Below are 22,958 nucleotides of genomic sequence, written 5' to 3'. Positions count from 1 at the left end.
TTGATTTTCATCTGCTCAAAGCATTTCGTCCTCCCTACACTGTGTAACAAGCACGCTGACTTGCCCTCTGCACACAAACGCTGGCCGTTCACACGGCACACCATAGCCCCTCGCCATTTTCCGTCCTCTTGCAGTTCAGTGAAGTGACCCTTCACGGAAGGGTTTCTCTGTCAAGAGGCCTCTCCTTTCCCGCAGTGCTTCTTAACCGTCTTGGCTGTGGTCTGTGGTTGTGAGCACTCGTCTCCTTTCCTTTGTGTTTGAGTCTGAAACAGTAAGAGGCAAATTCTAGGAAGAAACCTCTTGTGGTTCCATAAAATTTGAGGAATTTACAGGGACCTGCAGACCTTCAACTCACCAAGTCTAACAGATATTTTTTTAAACAACTAAATTGAGGCTCCCAAGGCTGGAGGGATTTAACTGAGGTCATGTAGGTCGTGGTAGAGAAAGAACAGGAGCTCAGATCTACGCAGACTTGGGTGCTGTCTCTACTAGGCAGTGCTGGATTTCATCATGCATAAATATGACAACTGATTTTATTGTAAAAATCAAAGTTAGATAAAGCAAGACCTTTCAAATAGTAAGTAGTAACTGTGTTCTGATTGATTCCTGTAAAGCAAGATTCCTAAGGCTGGAATCTGAAGAGAAACGAACTAAATTGAATAGCAAGAAATAGCAGTAATGGCAGCTGTTACTACACCTTAGTATATACCTAGACAGAGTATTACAGAGCAGACACATCACTTTGCTGACAAAGGTCCGTCTAGTCAAAGCTGTGGTTTTTGCAGTAGTCATGTACGGATGTGTGAGGTGGACCGTGAGAAAGGCTGAGCACCGAAGAAGTGATGCTTTCAAATTGTGCTGCTGGAGAAGACTCCTGAAATGTAAGGTGATCAAACGAGTCAATCCTAAAGGAAATCAGTCCTGAATATTCATTAAGGACTGATGCTGAAGCTGAAACTCCGATCCTTTGGCCACCTGATGCAGAGAGTTTCCATGGTGTTGCAGAGTCAGACATGACTTAGCGACTGAACAAAAACTATACCTTAACTTCGGAAGTGTGCAGGTGAGAGAGGCTGGTGGCAATAACAGATGGTTTTTCACTGAGACTTGCACACGTGAAGCTGGCTGCAAGAGAAGGTATATCTGGGGAAAATACTGACACAGATACACACCTCTGGTGGGAGCTTTCCAAGTACAGAGGCTTCATGTTTGATTCTAAATGGATACCTGATCCTTTCATGCTGCAGGTCAATACTGAATGGCAGCATATCAGCATATCTCTTCAGTACCTCTTGTAACACAGTAGCTGCTTAGGGATCTGGTGTCCGTTTATGCCAGTGACTACTTTCTGTTGGGAAGAGAAAATTTGTAACTTACTCCTTCAATGAAAGGAATGAATACAATAGAAGGATTAATATATCGAATTGGTTTGCCATCCTGAGTTAACTGAATGGCATTTAAAATAAGAACTAGATAGAAATGAGAATTTTGAAAGAGGAAAAAAATTTTGATTCTTATGAAAGAGCAAGTCCTTGTCATCCTCCTTTCCGAAAATGCAGCAGTTTTAAACATTTATCACATGCATGGTTTAAAGAAGAAACAGGATATAATGTACATCAATATATGATAGCTCAGAATTTAAGCATACATCATCTTTGCTAAAATTGGATTTTCCTGTCAACTGAAATAATCTCAAAAATGGCATAAAAACGTAAAGTTAAATATCTGCTTTGTTTCATTATGTTAGAAACAATTTGGAGTTGGAGAGTGTCTTGAATTTTGATCAATAGTACATTGAAATTTACAAACTCTGTAGCTTTCTACATGGCATAATTTAAAAGTACACATTCTCAGAAAAAAATATGAATTTAATGAATATTAGTTAGAGGCTTAATAAAAAGATGTGTTAAAATGAAACTCTCAAACTATGGCTGACCTATTCACTGGATAATCTTTGAGTAGGCTGGAATTAGCCAAATTCTCTGTCACTCGACAGTCTTTTCTAAAAAGAGAAAGAAATAGTGATGGTGTGCATCAATCAGTTCTGTGACGACTTGATTTTCCAAAAATCCCCTTAAGGAGTTTCTCCAGTGTATTTGGAGATAATGTAGCTAAGTCATATCCAGCATATTAAGCACTTAAGTTTGTGTGTTGCTTTCAGATAATTTGGCAGGGCACACAGCTACATTATCAAAAAGCTGAAATATTAATGGAAATATTAACCTTGTCAGATTATGAGTTGAGTTGAAATTTATCATGTGTGCCATAATATTGGGCTTTCCTTTTAGAGCACAGCACTTTATAAGGGAAGAAAGACGTATTTAAAAGTGACTTGATTCAGAATGTTCAAGTACAGACTTTCATTTAAGGCTTACCCCTTTATCCAATGCTGTGATGACCAAGAGGATGTGTGCAGACCCCAGAACACGAATTGCTGTCCATCAGGGGCACCAGAATCACGTGATAATTGAGAAGACTTGGGTTCTTTTCTTTTTTGCTGGTAGGCTGTTACCAATATCTTTATTCCACTCTAACTTCACAAAGATTCTTTAACACACACACACAAAGAAAAATTTGGTTTACATAACATATGGAGTTGATTTCCTGTATTTTTCAAACTACCTATAAAAAGCTAGTCATCTGTCTACACGTGGGACTAAATTAAAGTCCATGATTTACATTTGGTCATTAAATGAAGCTATGGGCATGAAAGAGAATTACTTTGTTTAATTCATCTTTTTTGTTCATGGAATCTGTCCTTTAGGGAAGGCTGACTCTGTGGTCTTGGGGGTTTGCATGTGTGCTAAATTGCTTCCGTTGTGTCCAGCTCTGTGTGACCCTATAGACTATAGCCCACCAGGCTTCTCTGTCCATGGGACTCTCCAGGCAAGAATACTGGGGTGGGTTGCCATGTCCTCCTCCAGGGGATCTTCCCAACCTAGGGATCGAACTTGTGACTCCTACATCTCCTGCATTTCAGGCAGACTCTACCACTGAGCCATCTGGGAAGCCCCTTGGGGTTTAGTTTCTGCCTACAAAATGTAGGCAGAAAATGAAAAAAAAGTGAAAGAAGTGAAGCCATTCAGTCGTGTCCAACTCTTTGCAACCCCATGGACTGTAGCCTACCAGGTTCCTCCATCCATGGGATTCTCCAGGCAAGAATACTAGAATGGGTTGCCATTTCCTTCTCCAGGAGATCTTCCTGACCCAGGGATTGAACCCTGGTCTCCCACATTATAGGCAGAGCCTTTACCATCTGAGCCACTAGGAAGTCCTGGTGGAAACGAAGTCCAGGCAGAAAATGAAGGTGCTTGCGAAAGTCTCAGTTAGGTTTACCCTGAGCAACACTCAGACGAGGATGTGAGTTTGGACATTTAGTTGGATGTGGTTTCAGTTAGGTTTACCCTGAGCAACACTCAGACGAGGATGTGAGTTTGGACATTTAGTTGGATGTGGTTTCAGGTGGCTGAGTGAGGGAGTGTGTCAGGGAGGATCCAGCTCCAGCTATTGAAAGGGGTAGCTGGCAACGGGGGCTCAATCCATCTGGAGACCCTTGGAAGGAAGAGTAGAAGATGCTCAGGTCTGCCCACCGAGGGGTGTGGATGTGGGAGCTGAGATATTTATCCACCAATCACTTCCTCATTGGTTGAGGCACAGGAAATTGTAGATTTAGAAAGGACCAGGCTGCAGGCAACCTCCAAGGAACGGAGAGGGAATATGGTTAGGATGCCAACAATATAGGCTCTGGAACCATGACTGGAAATTAATGTAAACCATGGGAGAATCGACTGATATCTTTAAATTCAACAGAAGACTGTGCTGAGTCCACAGAGACACACAAGTTATCCTCATAAGGTGATAATGCAGAAGGATGTCAACTGAGATTTGCAACCTGGTACACTTTGATTTTTCTTAGCCCTTGACTCATCCGTCATCCAAAAGAAAATACAAAGCTGGTTATAATCTAATTAAGCCGATCACCAGACATCTCTGTAGACACAGATTCCACTGAGATTTCTAAATAGATAGCCTAGACCAGATTCATAATCTATTATATCCTACATGCCATCATTTTTTGTCACTGTTTTAGAAGTTAACAAATCTGTGTTCAGGGTCTGCTTGCTTTATGATAGAGATGCAATGGCATCTCTCACTCAGTAGAAGAATTGATGCTTTTGAGCTGTGGTGTTGGAGAAGACTCTTGAGAGTCCCTTGGACTGCAAGGAGATCCAACCAGTCCATCCTAAAGGAAATCAGTCCTGAATATTCTTTGGAAGGACTGATGCTGAAGCTGAAACTCCAATACTTTAGCTACCTGATGCAAAGAATTCACTCATTGGAAAAGACTCTGATGCTGGGAAAGATTAAACGCAGGAGGAAAAGAGGACAACAGAATATGAGATGGTTGGATGGTATCACTGACACGATGGACATGAGTTTGAGTAAGCTCCAGGGAAGCCTGGCGTGCTGCAGTCCCTGGAGTTGCAAAGAGTCGGACACAACTGAGCGACTGAACTGAACTGACTGACTCAGTAAAGAATCTGCCTGCAATGTAGGAGACGTGAGTTCTATCCCTGGGTAAGGAAGAATCTCTGGAGAAGGGAATGGCAACCCACTCCAGTATTCTTGCCTGGAGAATCCCATGGACAGAGGAGCCTGGCAAGGTCCATTGGGTCACAAAAGAGTCGGACATGACTGAGCAACTAACACACAGCAACATGCCTCCTTTGTCTCCCGTCTCATCGTGCCTTAGAGGATGACCAGATGAGTCTTCTGACTTTGTTGACATCAATAACACAGTTTTCTCACTAGAGTTTCTCTATTTGTTTAAGTAGATTTTGAACATTATGAATACTTCATATAATTTTGACCTCACATACAATCATCCAATACAGTGATCAGTAAAATAGAGAAACAGAGGCCATCCCATACAGAGTTACTCAGTACTCACAGTGTGCTCAGTAGCTACCAAAAATGGAGTTGAGTGAAGGCAACATTAGCATAGCTCGGTTCCAAACTTGAAGAAGCAAAGTCTATCATCTAAGTACTTCCTTGGATGTATCACGTATTTTGTGACTTTCAGACTTCCCAAATGTCTAACCATATGGTTGGTCATGGAAGCCAAAATGTAGAAAAAAGAAAGTAAGAGGCAATTACATGTATTTGATGGGTAGGTAGCAAAAGACAAATAGATGATGGAATAGCTCTACTTTGTAGTAAGATTACAAAAGGTAGTAAAGTGCCATTTATTTTAAAAATAAAGCCCAGTACCTTTTCATTGGGTTCTGAGATAATAGAGGGATCAAATTTGTAGAGACCCTAGATCATCAGCCAAATGTTTTGAACTCTCAATTTGCATGTAACAAGGATACAGGTTTTATTCTAAGTTTTAAAATATGGACATCCATTTTTCATGTCATTGGAAAAGACCCTGATGCTGGGAAAAATTGAGGGCAGGAGGAGAAGGGGATGACAGAGGATGAGAGGGTTGAATGGCATCAGCGACTCAATGGACATGACTTTGAGCAAGCCCCAGGAGATGGTGCTGAACAGGGAAGCCTGACGTGCTGTAGTCCATGGGGTTTCAAAGAGTTGGACACAACTGAGCAACTGAACAACATTTTTCACATTATTAGTAATTTCTTGGTATTCTGAGTTCCAAGTGGCTCCATTTCTCTGGGGTCACTTGTTCTATTAACAAACCAAAACCTGACTTGATTTCTTCTATTATTGAACTCAGTTATTCTCTATCCTCCTGCTGTTGCTCATCTTGACCCTTGTCTGCATACTGAGAGGTCTCACAGTTGGATAGGGTTCCTGCTCTTTCAAAATTTTGCTTTAGTCCAAAATTGGAATTCACCTCATCACCTTTAAGCTAACATGATGCTGTTGTATTGTTAGGTCATTAGTGAAAATTGGAGAATAATGGAAGGAAATTCAAGCTCAGAATAGGGATCAAATCAAAATGTGACTTCAAGTGGTTGCTGGTGTTTACCAATGTTTCCAACCAGAGGACACTTTGAGTGTTCCCTTTCTCCTTTAGTGCGACCTGCTGATGTGAAGATGGGGAGAGGCAGTCATTCTTTCTCCCAGTGTCTTTGTCTGCCAAAGACAAAAACCCAAAATAATCAATGCCTTGCTTTGCGGAATAGTCAAATTTCCCTTTGGGTGAATATCGCTGACCCAGATCTTGCCCAGGCCTGGTATTGATGACCAAGAAGGTCATTAATCTGATCTTAAAACATACGCCCTGCCTACCCAGGTCTCCATAAGCAGTACCAATGATGAACACAGGTTTTGAGATGAGATTTCTGTTTATTGTGCCCCAGACAAAATGTACTGCAGGGCATTCATGCATTCAGCAAATAAGTACAGAGAAAATGCTGCTTTCCAGGAACTCCTCTAGGAGTTGAGAAATCAAACCAAAAAAAGCCCCCCACTTAACTACCGTTCACATCACCCGTCTCTGTGAGTGCAAGGAACCATATAAAGGGTTATGTTGCCAATGTCCATAGTAAAATCTAGTGATATTGCTACCCCTCCAAAAAAATTTTTTTTTCTAAAAAATATGGGGACCTCTAAATCCTTTTCCCATAAGACTGAAATATCTACACTCTTTTTCTGATATTGATATAGCATACAAAGAGAGCTCCTGGAAGCATGTGGTGCATGGCAGGGGCTCCTGCTCTGTTAGTTCCCCTGTGTTTTCCAAGGTATGTGGATTCCTCTAAACACCAGCCTGTCCTAGTCTCATCTGACAGCTGTGCTATTAGGGACACTGTCTCCTTCATCTTTGCATTTATCATTAGTGCTCATCAAGAGTCTGGCATTCAGTGGGCAGTGATGGATGTTTCCTGATTGGGTGAATGAAGGAAGGAGAGAACAGATGACCGACACTCAGATATGCCAGTTCATGGAGAGACGCCCCTGACCACACACTGAGGCCCCACACAGGCCCACATGGAGTCTCCTGTTGACTTTGCATCTGTGTTTTCCTGGAGCAGGCTGGGGATAGGCTGTGGTGAGGGCCATTTCATCTTCATCAAGATGTACTTCTGGCCTCCCCTCTGCTCCATCATGAAAGTTCCCCAAAGTTCCAAACTGATGTGCTGTGTGGGTGGATCCAGGGACAAACGTGTGGACCAGTGAATCTGGGGGCAAAGCCCGCTTCCCCCACCCTCCTCTACTCTCTCAGCACTTTGTGCAAAAAGAAATTTGTTAGAAAATGTGGAAGAGGAGAAAATCTTTTGCTCTACAGATGCTCATCTATATACACTGAATATCACTAGCTAAATCCACAATACCTGAGGAATATATGGTGTTTTCTATAATAGATTTATGTTTAAAGTACTCTAGAGTAAATACCAACTTTCAAAGACTGACCTTCTGTGATACTTCTTCACAAAAAAAAAAATACAATTTCCTTCAAGGGAATGAAAAAGTGCCATTCTAAGCATAATAAATGCATATTAACATATGTATAATATTGCATGCTATCATGTACAGGATTTACTAAATTTAAAGACTAAAAATGTAAGAAAGGCTCATGTTTTCACTTCGTGACCCCCCTATAGTTGCTCATAGATGACATTTTCTCAGAGACTAATATTTCTGACTCTGTTTTTACAATAGTTCAGAATCACGAAAAAGGATTGCACAATCACCACAGAGGAAATGAAATATTTGAAAACGTGTGACTATCTTATTTAGGAAATGTGGAATATTGCTTGACTTTCAAAAGTGCAATATAGCTTGTACTTTATCTTTCAAGCGAACGAGTAGGCGAAAATGAGAGTCTTCTATCTCCGACTGACCACTACTTTCTGGCATCTTCGTATTATTTCCGTTTCACTCCTTTAAAATCACAATAGATAAATAATATCCTTGGGGAAATAACTACGCCTTCCTTTTCTTTGCACAAGGCAGAACACATGCTTAGAACTCAATAAATAATCTAATAACACACTCTGACCTTGGAAAATTGGATTTTTTTTTAACATGTATTTCTAGACTCTGTATTTGAACTTGTTAGAGTCTTCAGATTGGCCCCGCTCGGGCCCCGTGATGGTTTCGCTCGGCCCTTGCTGTGACCCCGGTGGTGTGACCTCTCTCCTTCTTCCTTCCAACCTGGCTTCAGGAGCGGCTGCTGCTGTCCCTGCTGCCGGCACACATAGCCATGGAGATGAAAGCGGAGATCATCCAGAGGCTGCAGGGCCCCAAAGCCGGCCAGATGGAGAACACCAACAACTTCCACAACCTCTACGTCAAGCGGCACACCAACGTCAGGTACGCGGCGCCGTCCTCCCTCCTCGGCGAGGCTGGGGAGCCCGACGCCAGGTGGTGGATGTAAGTCACCGGAAGTGCCCATCTTACAGCGTCACGTGCCCTTCGGGGCTGTTCATCTTGGCGCAAAGCATAGTGTCCACTCCACCTACCTGTGTGTGAGGGCCTCTGTCGTTCAGATAAGAAACAGACCCTTCTACTTGTGGCATTTTGGAACCAGCCGTTACAAAGGGGAGAGAAGTGGCCGGAGGGGCCTTCATTCTGGGAACTCTCGGGTCGGATCTCACTGTGTCCCAGGCACCCAGGACTCTGTATGTCAGTAAGATTAGGGAGTTGGTGGGCTCTAGGCACAAGGACTGGTTCCTCAAGATGGGCTTGGCAGGGGCAGGGCTCGAGGAGCTAGCACTTTCCAGGGCGGCTGAGTATCCTGCTGTACATCAGGAATGCCGTAGTGGGGAGGCAGGGGGGCTGGAGGGGGATGTGTCTGGGTATGGCCAGCACCCAGCATCATAGGTGATGGCGTGCACCCTAATCAAATTACAGTGAAAGTTACAGCTTGTCTAAGAGTGGCAGTCATAGATGTTTTGCAGGGAGCCATTCCTGGAATCTTAGTAACTGGAAAACTAACAAGGGATTGTGGTCAGAAGGGAGGTCGTGTAAGGCCTCTTCTCCTCTGAGCTCTGGACGGGAGCCAGGTGGGCCCTCACTTCAGTCTGGGGTGGGTGCTCCGTCTCATGCTCCCCATCGTCTCTGGCCCCTCCAGACTAGGCACTCTGGTCCTCACCATTCTCCATGCCCACCTGTTTCTGATCCCAGTTCTCTGGAGGCCTGTCCTTCTATCTGTTCCATTGTGTTACAGTGGTGCTTGCTCTTCTGGCTGGGTTATCTCAGTGAGTAACCTGTGCCTGCCTCATTCATCAGGTTACTCCTTTAGTTGTCAGGGTTACTCGCCCCTCCATTCAACAGTTTATTAACAACAATCACAAGCAAAACTGAAATTGTGTAGCTCATCATCTAGAATCAAAATCAGGCTGTTTGCCCCCAACTCCAGACTTTTTCCATTGCATATTGCTGCCTTGGGTCTGATCACTTCAGGTCAAGGATTTCTTAAATTGATTAATAAGAAAGAAATTTAACTGTAGCTTAAAATAAAAGTGAAAATGTTAGTCACTTAGTCGTGTCTGACTCTGTGCGACCCTATGAACTGTAGCCGGCCAGGCTCCTCAGCCCATGGAGTTCTCCAGGCAAGAATACTGGAGTCGGTTGCCATTCCCTTCTCCAAGGGATCTTCCCGACCCAAGGCTCAAAGCCAGGTCTCCCACATTGCAGGTGGATTCTTTACCATCTGAGCCACCAGGGAACCCCTAACTGTAGCTTGAATGCATTGCTAAGACAAATCTCAATTTGACACATGATTTTAGAAACAGGTGTGGCCCAAGCACACAAAGAGCTAATATACAATAAAAAATGTATATTGAGAGGAAGATAGCAGAAAAAAGTTGCATATCAATGAGCAATCAGAAGTAAATATTTTTAAGTCCCCATCATTTTTTGGAATAATAGGAAAGAACTATGGGTGTATATGTATATACATGTGTGTGTGTGTGTATAAACACAGAGAGAACATTCATACATATTAATGAGTGAAATTATTTAAAACACTAGCTTGCCTTTAGGTTTTTAAGCATTTTGCCTACATGATTAAAGAAAAAAAAACATTTATAGTATCTGATAAGTTGTATTTTACTAGAAATTGCTCTTTCTAGCCTTCAGTTCAGTTCAGTCTCTCAGTCATGTCTGACTCTTTGCGACCCCATGAATCACAGCATGCCAGGCCTCCCTGTCCATCACCAACTCCCGGAGTTCACTCAGACTCACGTCCATCGAGTCAGTGATGCCATCGAGCCATCTCATCCTCTGTCGTCCCCTTCTCCTCCTGCCCCCAATCCCTCCCAGCATCAGAGTCTTTTCCAGTGAGTCAACTCTTCACATGAGGTGGCCAAAGTATTGGAGTTTCAGCTTTAGCATCAGTCCTTCCAATGAACACCCAGGACTGAGCTCCTTTAGAATAGACTGGTTGGATCTCCTTGCAGTCCAAGGGACTCTCAAGAGTCTTCTCCAACACCACAGTTCAAAAGCATCAATTCTTTGGTGCTCAGCTTTCTTCACAGTCCAACTCTCACATCCATACATGACCACTGGAAAAACCATAGCCTTGACTAGACAGACCTCAATTGTCTGAAAATCAGGAATGGCCCTTCCATCTCCTACAATATTTTTAAGACACTTATTGGTATTCAAAATGTGTAAAAATAAATATTAATATGTCTGTATCTAAAGAGGATCACAGACTCTAAGTAGTTGTGATATAGTCCAGGAACACTAGACCTGCAAAAATAACATGACACGACCAATTTCAGGCAGTTGATAAATAATCTGCATAATACCTGTATTATCGATTTCTATGTAACAAATTACCCCAAAACTTAGTGGATTTAAAGAACAATAGACATCTCACAGTTTCTGTGGGCTGGAGTTTTGGAGCATCTTAAATGGTTCTGGCGCAGACTTCCCCATAAGGCTTCAGGCTGCTGGGGGATCTGCTCCCAATGTGGCCTCTCACCTGGTGAGCAGGTTAACTTCATGTTGGCTGAAGGCCTCAGATCTTCACCACTGGACCTCTTCACAGGTTCTTGAGTGTCCTCACAATATGGCTGCTTGCTTCCCCAGAGGGAAGGATCCAAGAGAGAGCCGGGTGGAAGTTGCTGTATCTTTTATGAAAGGTCATTTCTTGCTATTCCTACAGTATTCTATTAGTTACACAAGTCCCTCCTACCCGTTATGGGGAGGAACAATACAAGGGAGGCGAGGATGACTGAGGCCATCTTGGAAGCCACGTACCACACAGTCTAAGGCAAAGGGTTGGTGAAGCAGCTTCGGCTGTCTTCAGAGATTGTATACAATATGTTTGCAGTATTTAATCAAATTTAAATTCAGAAAACATATTTGGCGTCCTAAAGAAAAGTGTTAACGTTAGTTGCTAGTGGTGTCTGACTCTGTGACCCTGTAGACCGTAGCCCACCTGCTTTCCCCCGAGTCCATGGAATTTTCCAAGCAAGAATACTGGAAAGGCTTGCCATTCCTTTCTCCAGAGGATCTTCCCAACTCATGGATCAAACCTGAGTCTCCTGCATTGCAGGCAGTCTTTACAGTCTGAGCCACGAGGGAAGCTCCTAAAGTAAATACATAACTTAAAACTTAAAAATACAGAAACTTAAATGTCATGTAGTACCAATTAATTTTAAAAGAAATCTGAAACCTATGGCCTTTTCATCCTGAGGCAGGATGTGGGCATGGGTATACAAATATCTGAGTTCCTGCTTTTGGTTCTGTGGGGTGTATACCCAGCAGTGGGATTGCCAGTTCATCCAGTAATTCTGTGTTTCTTTTTTTTTAAAGAAACATCATACTCTTTTCCGTAGTGCCTGTGCCATTTTACATTTCCCCTAGCGTACTTACCAGTTCTAATTTCTATACGTCCTCAGCAGCACTTGTTATTTTCTTTAAAAAGAAAAAAAAGATATCCCAATGAGTGTTAATTGGCAGTTATTTTTGTTTCATGGCCCATCTTAAACCATACCGTATGTATTACCTGAAACTCAAATTCCCAGCAGCAATTTTAGGCTTCTTTATTAGGTCCTTGGGGCTTCCCAGGTGGCACAGTGGTAAAGAATCCACCTGGCAAGTCAGGAAATACAAGAGAAGTGGGTTCAGCCCCTGGGTGGGCAAGATCCCCTGGAGGAGGACATGGCAACCCACTCCAGTATTCTTGCCTGGAGAATCCCATGGACAGAGGAGCCTGGTGGGCTGCAGTCCCTGGGGTCTGAGTCAGACACAACTGAACACAGTGCACATATTAGGTCTTTATATAAAACATAAGCACGTTCTATGTAGGTAAAGTTGTAATGCACACACAGGTGTTGTGTTCTTCTATCCTGATTCATCAAGGTTAGCTTGATGCACACAAAACTCTAAGGAATCTCGAATTTGCCCCCCCAGCCTATACTTGCCATGATGGGAAGCTGTGCTGTCACTTCCTTAGTGACTGTGTCCCAGATTCTTCACCACCCCTCAGTTCAGTTCAGTTCAGTTGCTGAGTCGTGTCCAACCCTTTGTGACCACATGGACCACAGCACGCCAGGCCTCCCTGTCCATTGCCAACTCCTGGAGTTTGCTCAGACTTATGTCCATTGAGTCGGTGATGCCATCCAACCATCTCATCCTCTGTCGTCCCCTTCTCCTCCTGCCTTCAATCTTTCCCAGCATCAGGGTCTTTTCCAATGAGTCAGCTCTTGGCATCAGGTAGTCAAAGTATTGGAGTTTCAGCTTCAGCATCAGTCCTTCCAATGAACACCCAGGGCTGATCTCCTTCAGAATGGACTGGTTTGATATCCTTGCAGTCCAAGGGACTCTCAAGAGTCTTCTCCAACACCACAGTTCAAAAGCATCGATTCTTCGGCGCTCAGCTCACCACCCCTACGACTCTGTTTTATGGCATTCCTGTTTGCCTTTATTGTACTTGTTATTACTGTAACTGGACATTAGCTGGCATCCTTCCTTGTTTAATGCTTCCCCCAAACTCAGCTCTGAGCTTTAGGAAGATGCATCTCCTTTCCTGGAAGATAGTAAAGAACCCAAAATTTTGTCTTTCAATCAGAATTTATTGATGTCTTTCAATCAGGATTTAACTTTTATGATTTTGCTTCTTCTACTTAGGAATGCTTACAATACAAAATCATGTACACGTTTACACCCGTGGCGGATTCATGTTGATGTACGGCAAAACCAATACAATAGTGTAAAGTAATTAGCCTCCAATTAAAGTCAATACATTTTAAAAATAAATAAATTAATAAAATCACGTAACAGTTCAAACAGAAACATACTCCTTTGATATCAGAATTATGACACTGTAACGAACTGTCAGGATGAAGACCACATAAGCCAGAATGGGAAGGAGAGGCTGGCCCTGAGAGGAGAAATGTTGTCAGTAAGAATGGACTAGAATAGAGAAAGTGTATCACAAGGCTTTCTTCCCCGATCTTAATTATAAAAATGTAACATCAAAAAAATTAATGGGAAAGTTTAGCAACATGTTTATGTATTCCATACCCAGGGGAATGATGTTTTGCAAAAATATAAAGCGTAAGAAATCATCCTCTTTTAATGGGAAAGACTACCATTGCTTTCTTAGCGAATATAAACTTGCAAATATGGCACCCCCTGGTTTGTTCCCACAGTATCCTCTATGCGGACATTGTTGGGTTCACCCGTCTGGCCAGTGACTGCTCCCCTGGAGAGCTCGTCCATATGCTGAATGAACTCTTTGGAAAGTTCGATCAAATTGCAAAGGTGAGTATTAGTGATTGCTTTCTATTTTGAGGATATATAAAATTGGGGCTTTTCTTGATCCTTACCAGGTTTTTGCCTCTTCATAAAAGCATCCTTTAGGAATCTTATTTATAGATTTGTTGGGTTTATTTGCTATTGATAAGTCTCAGACCTACATTGGGAAAGAGAAATGCTGTGGCATATAATTAGCACATGCTTTCGTTTATTTTTAAGACTCTGGCTTATATATAATTCAGCACACATACAATAAATACATTCAAGATAACAAGACTTGATTTGCACATCTCTCTGCACTGTGCTGTTCTTAGCTTCTCTTTTTAGGCATTTTGATGTCGATGAGTTGGAAACATAATTTCCTCTCCAGTTGTAACCTTTACATATTCACAGTGTTAAGCGGCATGCTGGGAAAATCCTGAAGACAGGATGCATCCCTTCTTCCTAAGGCCTTATTTACTGCTGTCTTATTTTCATCCATTGGCCTTTGTGCCACTTGCAGAAATGTAAGCTCAGTATTCACCATTCATATGCTCATTTGTGGGGAGTTTCATAGAGAAGAAATGATGACAGCTGATTTAAAACCATACCAGACCTCACTCCAGACTTATTTATTGGAACAATTAAGATTTCTGGTGGGAATATTGGTGTTTTTTCTTGCTTGCTAGCCCTCTATTTCTGTCTCATAAAATGTTCCTGGCCTTAATTTTTGTCTTTGAGTGGTTCCCAACAAAAATCCTTTATTATGCTTATCAAAATGTATTTTTATACATTAGGAAGAGTTAGTTCCAAGTTTAGTTCATGGTGAAATTTCCCTTACACTTAAACAACAGAGAACATTCCAGCCAAGCTCCTAGGCACAAATCTGGCTTTCAGATGTTCAGAGTCACTCCTGGGTCAAGCTCCCCATGAGATGCCTTATGTTGCCCAACTGACCATGACAAATCTCACTGGGGATTCTAAAAAATTCACTGAGAGTACAGCTCTGTTTCCTTCCTTTACCAAATCAAAGGAAAAGGTTGAGTTGGGGTTGAGAGGGCTCATCTTTAGAAAAAAAAGAAAACAATGTCTTGACTATATTCTCCATGAAGGAGCAGCCAGTTGTCTATGTTGCCAGTTATTGGTTCCTTGTGACCTAAGGGGGGAAAAGGAAATACTTGTCAATGAATGATTATTAAACCAAATAAAAACATAGAGAGATTATCTGTTAAAAAATCATATCTTAAAAGTTTGAGTTAATAAAAGGTCATTTCTGCTGCACTGCCTGGTGACATGTCAGGAAGAAACTTTCCAATCTTGGCCAGTGACAGCAGGGTTCTGGTGTTCTGATGGCATTTTCCCTGCATGCAAGGCTGTGTCCAAATTACTTCTCTTTAAAAGGACACCAATCATACTGGATTAGGGGCCCACCCTACTCCTGTATGGAGAAGGAAATGGTAACTCACTCCAGTATTCTTGCCTGGAAAATTCCATGGACAGAAGAGGCTGGTGGGCTACAGTCTATGGGGTCACACTGAGCAAGAAACACTTTCTACTCCGGTATGACCTTATCTTAACTAATTACATCTACAATAACCCTCAGTTCAGTTCAGTCACTCAGTCGTGTCTGACTCTTTGTGACCCCATGAATCCCAGCACGCCAGGCCTCCCTGTCCATCACCAACTTCCAGAGTTCACTCAGACTCACATCCATCGAGTCAGTGATGCCATCCAGCCATCTCATCCTCTGTCGTCCCCTTCTCCTCTTGCCCCCAATCCCTCCCAGCATCAGAGTCTTTTCCAATGAGTCAACTCTTCGCATGAGGTGGCCAAAGTACTGGAGTTTCGGCTTTAGCATCAGTCCTTCCAAAGAAATCCCAGGGCTGATCTCCTTCAGAATGGACTGGTTGGATCTCCTTGCAGTCCAAGGGACTCTCAAGAGTCTTCTCCAACACCACAGTTCAAAAGCATCAATTCTTCGGCACTCAGCTTTCTTCACAGTCCAACTCACATCCATACATGACCACTGGAAAAACCATAGCCTTGACTAGATGGACCTTTGTTGGCAAAGTAATGTCTCTGCTTTTCAATATGCTATCTAGGTTGGCCATAACTTTTCTTCTAAGGAGTAAGCGTCTTTTAATTTCATGGCTGCACTACTGCCAAATAAAGTCACGTTTACAGGTACCAGGGGTTAGGATTTCAGCATATGAATTGGAGGAGGACAGAGTTTATATCACATAGAAGAGGTAATTGGTATGATTTCCTGCTCCTGTCTGATGATTATAACAAAGGAACGTCCAGGCAATATCAGTCTGGACTAGGATAGCTTGGTCCATGCATTGTTGGTCACAGGGGCAGCGTGCTTTGGATATCAGTTCATGTTTCATAGTTCAGATCATGGAGTCAGAGAGCTTTGTAAGCAAACAGCTCAGTCCATTGAGTGAATGCTATGGAAAGCACAGTAGTTTACATTAAGGAACTCAACATCATTGCTCATTCACTGTGATATTTTATCCACTGTAATGAGGTATAGTTGACATACAAAAAGCTGTACATATTTAATATACATGCAACTTATCGAACTTTAGGGATACACCCTTGAAACCATCACTACAATCTATGCCATAAACATCTATTACCTACAGATCTTCACTTTGCCCTTTTAATTTATTATTATCATTATCATCATTGTATTATTATTTTGTGATTAAATACTTAACATCAACCTTTGCAGCCTGTGGTTAGGTATACAGTATAGTATTATTAGCTATAGACACTGTGCTGTCCAGTAGATCTCTAGGACTTACTTATCATGCGTAACTGGAACTTTTACTTCGACCTTTTCCTTTGACCAACACCTCCCCATTTCCCCCTCTCCCAGGCCTGGAAACCAGCATTCCACACTCGGTTTCTGTGTTTAACAATGAGATTCCTCATATAAGTGGTATCATGTAACATTTGCCATTCTGTATCTGGCCTATTTCACTTTGTTGTTGTTCAGTCACTCAGTCGTGTCCAACTCTTTGCAACCTCATGGACGATAGCACACCAGGCTTCCCTGTCCATCACCAGCTCCTGGAGTTTGCTCAAACTCATGTCCGTTGAGTCAGTGATGCCATCCAACCATCTTATCCTTTGTCGTCCCCTTCTCCTTCCTTCAGTCTTTCCCAGCATCAGGGTCTTTTCTAATGAGTTGGCTCTTTGCATCAGGTGGCCCAAGTTCTGGAGTTTCAGCTTCAGCATTAGTCCTTCCAATAAATATTCACGACTAATTTCCTTTAGGATTGACTGGTTTGATCTCCTTGCAGCCCAAGGGACTCTCAAGAGTCTTCTCCAACACCATAGTTCAAAAACTCAAAGAAGGCTGAGCGCTGAAGAATTTATTTCAATTAACAAATCAAATTCAACAGCACATTAAAAAAAATCATATACCATGACCAAATGGGATTTATCTCTAGGATGCAAGTTGGATGGCATAGCAAATCAATTGATGATATATATATATATATATACACACACACACATACTGCATTAACATAATGAAGGATAAAAAACACATGCTCATCTCAGTCAATTGCAGAAAAAGCATTTGACAAAACTGAACACCCTTTTATCATTAAAAACTCTCAACTAATAAGAAGGAACTCAGCTCAACACAATAAAGCTATATATGAAAAGCCTACTGTGCACATCATATTCAGCAGTGAAAAACTGAAAGCTTTTCTTCTAAGACTGGGGAGAAGACAAGGACACCTGCTCTATCCAGTTCATTTCAACATAGTGCTGGAAGTTCTTGACACAGGCCTTAGGCAAGAAAAAGAAATGCATTCAAGTCAAAAAAGTAGTAAAATTATTACTTTTTGCATATTATATGACCTTATATGTAGAAAACTTGAGAGTCCACAAAAATTTGTTGTTGGTGGTGGTTAGTGGTTTAGTTGTGAAGTCATGTCTGACTCTTGCAACCCCATGGACTGTAGCCCACCAGGCTCCTCTGTCCATGGGATTCTCCAGGCAAGAATACTGGAGTGGGTTCCCATTTCCTTCTCCAGGAGATCGTCCCAACACTGGGCTTGAACCCAGGTCTCTTGCCTTGCAGGCAGATTCTTTACCAACTGAGCTACGAGGGAAGCATAAAAATCTGTTAGTACTAATAAACTCAGTAAAGTTGCAGGATACAAAATATGTGTACAATAATCTGTTGTGTTTCTATACACTGACAATGAAGTATCTCAAAAGAAAATCAAGGAAACAATTCCATGTACATTATCATCAAAAAGAATGAAAAACTTAGGGATAAACTTAACGAAACAGACTGTGTACTCAGTCGTGTCTGATTCTTTGCGACCCCATCAACTGTAGCCCATAAGGCTCCTCTGGCCGTGGGATTTTTACCAGCAGGAATACTGGAGTGGGTAGTCATTTCCTGCTCCGGGGAGTCTTCCTGACCAGGGATCAAACCCACGTCTTGTACGCCTCCTGCATTGGCAGCAGTTCTTTACCACTGCACCGCCTGAGCAGCCCTAAGCAAGTGAATGACTTACACACCAAACACTATAACACACTGATGAAAGAAATATAAATAGACACAAGTAAGTAGGAAGAGATTCCATATTCACGGATTGGAAGAATTAATGTTGTTAAAATAATACCCAAAGCTATCTACAGATTCAATGCAATCCCGATCAAAATCCCAATGTGGTTTTTACAGAAATAGAAAAAAATCAATCCTAAAATTTATATAGAATCACAAGAGACCACAGATATACAAAGCAATTTTGAGCAAGAAGAACGAAGCTAGAGGCTTCATAATTCCTGATTTCAAAATATCTTCCAGCTACAACAATTCAAACCAGTAGGATACTAAGAACAGACATATAGAGCAACAGAACACAATAGAGAGACCAGAAATAATCCCATGTAACTGGTCTTTGATAAGGGTACCAAGAATTCACTGTTATTAATCTTACTGCTTCTAGACTCAGAATACATATTTAGGAAGTGAAAGTCGCTTAGTCGTGTCCGACTCTTTGCAACCCCATACTATACAGTCCATGGAATTCTCTAGGCCAGAATACTGAAATGGATAGCCTTTCCCTTCTCCAGGGGATCTTCCCAACCCAGGGATCGAACCCAGGCCTCCCACATTGAAGGCAGGTTCTTTACCAGCTCAGCCACCAGGGAAATCCAAGAATACTGGAATGGGTAGCCTATCCCTTCTCCAGGGGATCTTCCCAACCCAGGAATCGAAGAAGGGTCTCCTGCGCTGCAGGCAGATTCTTAACCAACTGTGCTATCAGGGAGGTAAACCTGATTAATAAACAATGTTTTTCCTTTTTATTATATAAAATTGCTATCAAGATTTATTAACACATCCTCTACAGTGCTGTAGATAAGCATGAAAGTACACAAGCTCTCTATGAGACAGGGAAAGAAACATGCAAAAACCTTCAATAAATCTAATGCATGCTTTAAGGACAAAAAGATCTTATGTTCATTTTATTATTTCAAATATTTTCAGTTTATCCATAAGCCTGTGGGTTAAGAAGGGGAAAAAATCTGTGTTTGGTACTTCTTTATGTATTTAAATTTGAGTGAAGAGTCTATAAGCTAGTTGAAAAGGTTAGAAATGGATGTAGGATTGATTCATATGAATGAAATTGATCTTGATATTGTAATATAAATACAGCCCAGCCACGAAAAATGAGTTCATCTAACTTGATATTAAAATGGTTTAACCTAAGGGCAGAATTAAGTTTTAAATCACTTGGCAATGTTGAATGGTGGCTCATTATACTGCATTACACTGTAGTGATGTTTATCAGAAGCTACATGTCTGCAGGTAAGAATTTGCTTCAGCTTTAAAAGAAGTGAGGAAAACCATGAATGTAGTAGGAAATGACATACAATTCTAATTCCAGTTGAGTTCTGATCACCATTTTCTATCCTGAAAGATTCTGCTCTGCACAGAACGCTTCATTTCACTGTCAGTATTTGAGGATGTTCAGACTATAAAGCATGGGCCTATCTTCACATTTCTCTGCTAAGTGTAATTCATTCCAAAATATTCTCTCAGCCTTCCCCTCCCACCCCTTACCATCATCCTTCCTGCTTTGGCAGAGGGGTGTGTGGGTGAGGGTGGCTTAATCTTGATGGGCAATTAAGAGAAATTGAACTAGTTTACGGCTTCTCAGGTTGGCACGGTGGTAAAGAATCCACCTGCCAATGCAGGAGATGCAAGACACAAGGGTTCAATCCGTGGGTCGTGACGATCCCCTATGGAGGAGGGCGTGGTAACCCACTCGAGTATTCTTGCCTGGGGAACCCCATGGACAGAGGAGCCTGGCGGGCTACAGTCCATAGGGTCTCAAAGAGCTGGACATGAGTGAAGCCACTTAGCACACAAGCAATGCAGTTGAAATTCTGTGACTTCTTCTTTCAGGAGAATGAATGCATGAGAATAAAAATTTTAGGAGACTGCTACTACTGTGTGTCCGGACTGCCTATATCTCTCCCTAACCATGCCAAGAATTGTGTGAAAATGGGACTGGATATGTGTGAAGCCATAAAGTAAGTGTGATGAGTAGTAAGAGCCTTTTAAACTGCATAATACATTTTCATTGTCGGTCTTACAACTGTTTCTGTTTTTTTGTCTACTGAAACTATATACATGATTGTTCATTTACACAGAAACGGGCAAAGACTCATTTATTGGCATGTGAGAACTCAGTCCAGAGTCAGGCTCTGTGTTTTGTATTGTTGTTATTAATCTTATTTTACAGGAACATGGTGTTAGAAATCTATGGGAAGGGGCTGTGTCATTAATTTCAAAGATAATTTCTTTGTAAACAATTGAAAAGTCTCTTCCAATCTTAAGGGACAATTTTGTACTCTTAATGTTTGTCTTGATTTTTGACAAGGGCATATAAATTGTAAGAGAGAAAGTAGTTTTTACCACCAGACTGCAATGAAGAGGAGAATCTAGCCCAGAATAACTCCATCTAGTCAAACACACTCAGCTCTGTGAATTTAGTTTCAGTTTTTATCCGTAATAATTTTCCGCTTTGTATCTATAGTTTCTTTCATTGTAAGATTTGTAGAGAATATTTGCTTACAAAGAATAATGGTATCATTACAGCTGACAAGTGTAGTGTGAAAATGTGAGCTACAAAGTGAATTTTCACTGCTGATACCGCATACTTCTCTATAAGTGCCTTCACAGAAGCCCTGATAGTCTTATAAATGATAAAAAGCTCTTGTTTGTTGATTGTTTGATTGAAAACTTTCAGTTTAAGGGTTTTTTGGTAGGGGATTGCCTATTTTTGGTCAAGTGATTTTCTCTTCTCCTCCGCATATTTTTGTTCTAAATGGGATGGGAATTATGTGCTTGATGTTCGAATTCCTTTTCTCGGGGTTGGGGTAACTGGGATGTTAAGTGAGAAAGCAACAAATCAAGTTAGTTGTCACTGTGTTTAGCCCACTGTGGTGTTGGCCGTGGGCTGAAATGGACTGAGAGGTTTGACGGTGGGTTTCCAGTGCTTTCCAGGGAAGGATGATGACACCTCCAGCCTCAGCAGAGTCCGCGGACCTGAATGTCCAGACTCACTAGCTCAGCAGTGTCGGGGCCGCTACGTGGCAGTCAGGACTGGGTGGGCAGAGACATAGGGAAGAAAGGAGGGAAGAGTCGAGACAGCAGAGGTGGGCAGTGTGGCCTCAGCTTGCCACCTGAGGTACTTTGTATGGGAATTAGCCGTCCCCCCTGCTTCTCCCCCAAAATAAATCATCTGTCTTCTTGGAGGTATAAGAAAAAAAAAAAAGCTTTTCAACTGTATTCTAAAAATCATTAACTATTCAAGACATTACAGGTCTAGATGTAAGTGCATTCAATCCATGTAAAATTAACAGCTTTTCTCACATTTGTAACCACCCCTGGAAGCCACGTTCATGTTTAAAACCAAACGTGAGAGGAAACAGGCTCTATGGATGGGTTTTGTGAAGGATGACATTTTGTGACTCAGTAGCGCATTCGATTCAACAAAATACCCTTTTGTTGTTGTTGTTTAGTCGCTCAGTCGTGTCTGACTCTTTGTGACCCCTTGGACTGTAGCCTCCAGGCTCCTCTGTCCATGGAATTCTCCAGGCAAGAATACTGGAGTAGGTAGCCGTTCCCTTCTCCAGGGATCGAACTTGGGTCTCCTGCATTGCAGGCAGATTCTTTACCATCTGAGCCACCAGGGAAGCCCAGGGAAAGAGCGAACACCTCGGCAAATTTTGGAAACTCTTTGTTCTCTCTTACATACAAAAGCAAGCATTTCCATTCCCATTTCTTAAGGCATAAGATGAGAATGAATACAGGAATTTCAGTTTTTGAAGCTGGTGAGGAGAAAGTGTACACTTAGCACTTGAAATTTTGCCAGATGACCTCTAGTTTTCCTGGGAACCAGCAACATGAATCCAGGGATGTCTGTCCGTGGTTTTCCCTCTGTGCGGGGACCTCCACATTTATTCAGAGCCTCGTTCCCTGTTAGCTAGGTCAACACTGCAGAAGTTCTTTGGCTGCAGTTTTGGAATATTCCCGGCATTTAAAGAGACGTTTTTCCCCCCTTTCATGAAAATGTAAACTGTTCTTAATCAAGGCAGTGCTCTCAGAACCCTGATTTTGTAAGTGATTAAAGCTCCTCTTAAATTAGAAAGATTGTCTACTATTAGCGCAAACTCTAAGCCATCATTTCGACATTTGTCTATGGATCACACAGATTTCATCTGCATCTACATGCATTAAAATGTTTCTGGTCAGTCAGTTCATCTGAACTCTTGATCAACTCATTTTTCTAAAACAGACATGAAGCCCATGAAGACGGTTATTTCAAAGACTCAAGTTACTAACCAGTCACTGCTATCAGACTGGCTTTATGACTACTCCTGGATGCTGTCAGGAAGCAGGACTCAGGGGGATGGGGAGCAGAGATGAACCAGCCTGAGCAAGCCTGGGGGGACCAGACACCCCCCAGCAGCCGTTTGCACTCAGAGCTACTGTGGGCAAAGCGGCAAGGCAAGCCTCCTGTGTCATGGAGATGCTCCTTCTGGGAGCAGGATTGAAGGGTGTGGACGACTTGCAAAGTACTTGATATAGGTTGTCATTTTATGACAAAATATAAACAGAAAAGGACGATAGAAAGGGAAGGGAAAGAAACAGCCTCTGTACTATTTTCTCAGGAAGTCATTTATTTTTATATCATGGACCCATTTCTTCTTATCATAGTATGCTCGGATGGTTCTGCTTCATC

General features: G+C 42.0%; 1 protein-coding gene across 1 annotated transcript in view; it reads left to right on the top strand.

Annotated features, from left to right (window-relative positions):
• Nucleotides 1-22,958, top strand: part of ADCY2 (adenylate cyclase 2) — a 456,832-nt gene that overhangs the window by 298,704 nt on the left and 135,170 nt on the right. Inside the window, exons 5-7 of the mRNA XM_061393890.1 lie at nt 8,138-8,286; nt 13,584-13,695; nt 20,114-20,241. Coding sequence (XP_061249874.1) covers nt 8,138-8,286; nt 13,584-13,695; nt 20,114-20,241 — 389 coding nt within the window. The remainder of the gene's footprint in view (nt 1-8,137; nt 8,287-13,583; nt 13,696-20,113; nt 20,242-22,958) is intronic.

Source organism: Bos javanicus, chromosome 20 (assembly GCF_032452875.1).
Source record: "Bos javanicus breed banteng chromosome 20, ARS-OSU_banteng_1.0, whole genome shotgun sequence".
NCBI classification, from domain to species: Eukaryota; Metazoa; Chordata; class Mammalia; order Artiodactyla; family Bovidae; genus Bos; species Bos javanicus.
The sequence above is the reverse complement of the archived record's forward strand: the minus strand, read 5'-3'. Positions and strand labels throughout refer to the sequence as shown.